The 6003-nt window shown below is 43.6% G+C and overlaps 1 protein-coding gene across 1 annotated transcript; it reads left to right on the forward strand.

Moving 5' to 3' along the window:
- Positions 1-478: 478 nt before the first annotated feature.
- LOC138899211 (uncharacterized) lies at positions 479-3452 on the forward strand. Its single transcript, XM_070185350.1, has 4 exons — positions 479-973; positions 1088-1692; positions 2564-2791; positions 2882-3452. The coding sequence occupies exons 1-4, from the start codon at positions 479-481 to the stop codon at positions 3450-3452; spliced, it is 1899 nt and encodes a 632-aa protein (XP_070041451.1).
- The last annotated feature ends 2551 nt before the right edge of the window (positions 3453-6003 follow it).

Here is a 6003-nt window from a genome sequence, read left to right on the forward strand (position 1 = left end):
GCCACTCTAATGACACAAATGAGTATCCTCACCAAAAATATTGATGAATCAGGCCAGAAGCAGCAGGTTCACATAGTTGACACAACTAATGGGGGCTTATGTACACCATACATTAACCAACCATATGTTTGCTCGTGGAGTGCGGAAGGTGACAACCAGCAATATCAAAAAGATATGAATTATGTAGCCAACTATGGGGGACAGAGGCAAGGTGGTCAGAATTGGGGTCAACATAATCAACAATATAGACCAGCACAACATCAGTACAATAACAATAACAATCCTGGAGCTATGCGACCACTGGGTCAAGTTGCGCCTTACCAAAGGCAACATGGCTACATCCAGCAAAATAAGCAACTGACTTATCAACAACCTCAACAACAACAGATTAGAGACCAGATAATAGGTTTACTAAACTTGAGTGAATGCTAGACAACAACAAAGAATGCTACAACAATTGATTGGGTCCACGGGAAAAATGCAACAGAGGGTAGACTCGCATGAATCGGCGATAAAGGGTATTGAGATTCAATTAGGACAGAGTTCTATGGCCCTAAACAATCGTCCCCAAGGGATGTTACCTGCAGATAAACAAGTCAATCCAAAAGAACAGGGCCCTAAACAGCTTATGGCAGTGAGTCTACGAAATAGTAGAGACCTAGATCTGGAGCAAGAGATGGCTCGCGAAAGCCGGCCTACTGAAACACTAGTGCCAGTACCCATCGAGATAGATGACTCAACAGGGTTAATAAAGGTGACGGTACAACATGCGCCAGCTGAAACAAGCAAAGAAAAAGAAGTCGCGAAGGAAACTGAGTCAGAGCAAGAGAAGGCAGTAGAAACAGTGCCACAGCAGGTTCAAAATCAAATCACAGGAAAGAAGCGGCCTCCAGCACCCTTCCCCCAGAGATTGGCCAAATATCAAAAAGATGAGCAATATAAGAAATTCTTGGAGATATTGAAGCAAATTCAGGTAAACATTCCATTGATTGACGCCTTAAAGGAAATGCCTAGTTATGCAAAAATGATGGACTTGATGTCTCGTAAGTTCGACTTTCAAGACTTGGCCATGGTTACACTGACTCAGACATGTAGTGCTATTGTGACAAGACCCATAGCTGAGAAGTTATCTAATCGAGGGAGTTTCACAATCCCATGCACAATAGGTAACTATGCTTTCGCTAAGGCAATTTGTGATTTGGAGGCAAGCATAAACTTGATGCCCTTGGCTATCTACAAAATTTTAGGAATTGGAAGATCTAGACCCACGTCTATGTTATTACAGCTAGCCGATCGTACAATGAAGAGGCCCTCTGGTATCCTTGATGATGTATTAGTACAGGTAGGAAAATTTGTTTTCCCAGCAGATTTTGTCATTCTAGACTGCCGGGTTGATGAGGAGATTCCCATAATTTTGGGAAGGCCATTCTTGGCCACTGGGAGAGCCCTAATTGACTGTGAAACTAGGGAGCTAAAGACGAGACTGAACGATGAAGAGACAACATTTAATGTGCAGAAATCTATGTGGCGACCCAGTGAGTTTGCTAACTGCTCTCTGATAGAAGTTGTGGATGTGATCTTGGGGGAAAAAGATGAGACTCTGAACGCAAAAGACCCTCTAGCAGCATGCCTTATGAACTCAGAAGAAATAGAGGGTGAAAACTTGGCAGAGTGGGTTTTGGCCCTTAAAGGGTGAGGATGCTGGAAAAGAGAGCTCGAATTCGAGCCCTTACACTTAGAAGAAAGAAAAACACCTCCAGCTAAGCCATCAATTGAAGAGCCACCACATTTGGAGCTAAAACCGTTACCGTCTCACCTCAGGTATGCTTTCTTGGGACCTAAATCAACTTTACTTGTTATTATCTTATCCAGTTTGTTAGATGTGCAGGCAGAACAACTTTTGCAGGTGTTAATGGAATACAAGACTGCAATTGGTTAGACCATTGCAGATATTAACGGGATCAGCTCGACATTTTATATACATAAGATTCTACTGGAAGATGGGCACAAACCTTCCAGAGAACATCAAAGAATGCTGAATCCTAACATGAAAGAAGTGGTGAAGAAAGAAGTGATCAAGTGGTTAGATGCAGGAATCATCTTCCCAATCTCTGACAGTAACTGGGTCAGCCCAGTTCAGTGTGTGCCAAAGAAGGGTGGAATGACTGTAGTGCCCAATGAGAATAATGAGTTAATCTCGACTCGTACAGTTACGGGTTGGTGAATTTGTATGGATTATAGAAAATTGAACACAACCACCCGGAAAGACCATATTCCTTTACCATTCATTGACCAAATGTTGGATAGATTGGCAGGGAGGTCTCACTTCTACTTTTTGGATGCATATTCGGGGTACAATCAGATTTCAATAGCCCCTGAGGATAGAGAGAAGACATCATTCACTTGTCTGTATGGCATCTTTGCCTTTCGGAGAATGCCGTTTGGCCTATGCAATGCACCGGCCACCTTTCAGAGGTGTATGTTACCATTTTCACTAACATGGTTGAAGATATTATGGAAGTCTTTATGGATGATTTCTCTGTGGTGGGGGATTTGTTCAAAGACTGTCTTCACAATTTAAGAAGAGTGTTGAAAAGGTGTATGGAGACAAATTTAGTCTGAACTGGGAGAAGTGCCATTTTATAGTACAAGAAGGTATAGTGTTGGGGCATCGAGTGTCCAGTAAAGGTATTGAGGTTGACCATGCTAAGGTTGACGTGATTGAGAAGTTGCCACCGCCCACTTCAGTCAAGGCAGTAAGAAGTCTCCTTGGGCACGCCGGGTTCTACAGGTGATTTATAAAGGATTTCTCTAAAATTGCTAACCCCTTATGTAAACTCCTTGAAAAGGATCATTCTTTTGTATTTTCTGATGACTGCAGGTTAGCATTTGAGGGGATGAAGAGGAGACTGGTGACTGCACCAATCATCGTTGCACCCAACTGGGAGCAACCGTTTGAGCTCATGTGTGATGCGAGTGACTATGCTATAGGAGCAGTCCTGGGGCAGCGGAAGGACAAACTGGTGCACCCAATTTACTATGCAAGTAGAACGCTAAGCGGTGCACAACTCAATTATACCGTGACTGAGAAAGAGATATTGGATGTGGTGTTTGCATTCGACAAATTCAAGTCTTATTTGATTGGTTCAAAAGTGATTGTTTATACTGACCATTCAGCACTTAGGTACCTGATAGCAAAGAAGGAGTCAAAGCCACGCTTGATCCGTTGGGTTCTTTTGCTACAAGAATTTGATTTGGAGATCCACGATAGAAAAAGGGCAGAGAACCAAGTGGCAGTTCACCTTTCAAGGTTGGAGGGAGCTGAAAAGAATGTCGAGGTAGAAGATATAACTGAGACATTCCCAGATGAACAATTGCTAGCAGTGATTGGAGGAAGCGCCATGGTATGCAGCCATTGCAAACTACCTGGCAAGCAGTATTGTCCCCTATGATCTTTCCTCTGTTCAAAAGAAAAAGTTCTTTCGTGACTGTCACATGTATTATTGGGATGAGCCTTACCTGTTCAGGATTTGTGTTGATAACATGATCCAGAGATGTATCCCCGAGATAGACCAATCTTTTGTTTTGCAGGCTTGTCATACATCACCATATGGTGGCCACTTCGGGGGAGTAAGGACCGCTGCGAAAGTGCTGGAATCGGGCTTCTACTAGCCGACAATGTTCAAAGATGCACACTTATGGGTGAAAGGTTGTGACGAATGCCAACGAACTGGGAATATTTCCCGCCGATATGAGATGCATATGAACCCAATTCAAGAGGTAGAAGTGTTTGACGTGTGGAGAATAGATTTCATGGGGGCCTTCGTCAGCTCATATGGCAACAAATACATACTCGTAGATGTGGACTACGTGTCAAAATGGGGGGAGACTACAACGCTCCCGACAAATGATGCTAAGGGGGTAATTGGCTTTTTGGGAAATAACATATTCACCCGATTTGGCACTCCAATGGCGATAATCAGTGACAGAGGCACTCACTTCTGTAATCGAGCCTTCGCAAAGCTGTTATAAAAGTATGGTGTACGCCACAAAGTTGCCACCCCATATCATCCACAAACGAGTGGGCAAGTAGAAGTGTCGAACAGAGAGACAAAGAGTGTTTTGACAAAGACTGTGAATGCTACAAGAACGGATTGGGCAAGAAAGTTAGATGATACACTCTAGGCCTATCGTACCGCTTTCAAAACTCCGATTGGTATGTCGCCGTATAAATTAGTATTTGGGAAGGCATGTCACCTACCAGTGGAGTTAGAGCATAGAGATTTATGGGCACTGCGGCAATTGAATCTCGATATAGAAGCTGCGGGCACAAGTAGAGTCACAGAGCTGCACGAGCTTGATGAATTTTGTTACCACGCTTTTGAGAGCACAAGATTATACAAGGAGAGAATGAAATAGTGCACGATAAAAATATTCTTGAGCGGAGTTTTAAACCCGGAGATAAGGTATTGCTATACAACACAAGGTTGAGGTTATTTCCGTGTAAGTTAAAGTCACGATGGTCAGGACTATTTAGTGTGGTAGAGATTCACCCAACCGGAGCCATAGAGATTGTTGCATCAAATGATTCTCGCACGTATAGATTCAATGGGCACAGGTTAAAACATTATTTGGGCATGAAAGATGCGAAAGTAGTGTTGGTGACTCATTTGCTCTAGCCACCAAGGTTAAGCGAGCCTTAAGTGCAATTATCTGCGTCGTGCCGCGACGTTAAATCAGGCGCTCGTTGGGAGGCAACCCAATTCGTAGTTGATTTTTAGTGTAGTTAGAATTTTTCTTTTTGTTTTTAGGGACTAACAAGTTTGCAGGCGAGTTTGGGCAAGTCGAGTAGGGTTTTAGCATCACCTGACGTACACCATGCGATGGGGCAGGCGACGCCAGGATAAATCTGCCAAAGCTGGCGTTTAGGCTGGCGACACTTGGCTAACGCCAGGTCCACTAGGCCTTAGGCTGGTGATGCCTGGGTAAAGCCATATAAGGCTGGCGTTTGGGCTGGCGATGCCTGGGTAACGCCGGGTATCGGGCCAGGCGATGCCATGTAAGTTATTCAGCTCAGTTTAACTTATTTTAGTCGAATCTCCTCACATTACACGCCCTAAACACTGAACACAATACAAAAACCCTAACCTCACTTAAACCAAACACACATTAAGCTCTAAAAGAAAAAATCACAAGCACACACATCTGCTCATCAGCTTTGCTCTCAACCAAACACACTGCACGAATTGCCCTCACCCACAAACACTCAACAGCGCATTGCCATAGTTGTCTCGCCCATCCCCATTAAAGTCAAGCTTACTCTTGCTATTCTTTCACACTCATCAAAAATTCTCAGGCAGCTCCCTCCTCTCAAAAGCTTCAAAGGTATGATTTGATCTCTTTTCTTTGTAATTTCGAGTTGGGTACATGTATATAATTACACACAAAAATTGGTGGTTGTTCTTCATTGTAGTATTGAGTTTGTGTGCCCCAACCCCATGAACTCCATAAGAATGGTGCTGCGATTGTGAAAACATGTGGTAGTACGGAACCACCAAGCCGATTTGGGAGGATGAGGCAATCCCTCATTTCCATCAGAACTCCCATGGCACTAATGCATGTTAAGTGTTTGATATAATGCCTCAATGGCATTCCTTGTCCCCATTGGAGCCCGAGTCTCCGAGATTAATAGACTAGTGTTATGAAGTCATACACCACGTTAAAATCTTAAGTGTAGGGTGGCTCGTGGGTAGCCCATGTGTTGTTCTTTGATTCTAATATTAAGAAAATACGAGGTGAAGTCTGAGTAACATCAGAAAGTTGGGCAAGATTATGTGTATAGTGTGTAATGTAGTTTTATCTGACTACGGCTTATTTGTGTAGGAACAAAGATGCCTCCCAGAAAAGATACAGGCAAAACCAAGGCTACTTCCACTACGCCGGCTAAAGCAAAGGCGACATCCGCACCTCCCTCAAAGAAGAGAAAGGGGGGAGAAGCTACCT

The sequence above is a fragment of the Nicotiana tomentosiformis genome, chromosome 9 (genome assembly GCF_000390325.3).
Source record: "Nicotiana tomentosiformis chromosome 9, ASM39032v3, whole genome shotgun sequence".
NCBI lineage: Eukaryota > Viridiplantae > Streptophyta > Magnoliopsida > Solanales > Solanaceae > Nicotiana > Nicotiana tomentosiformis.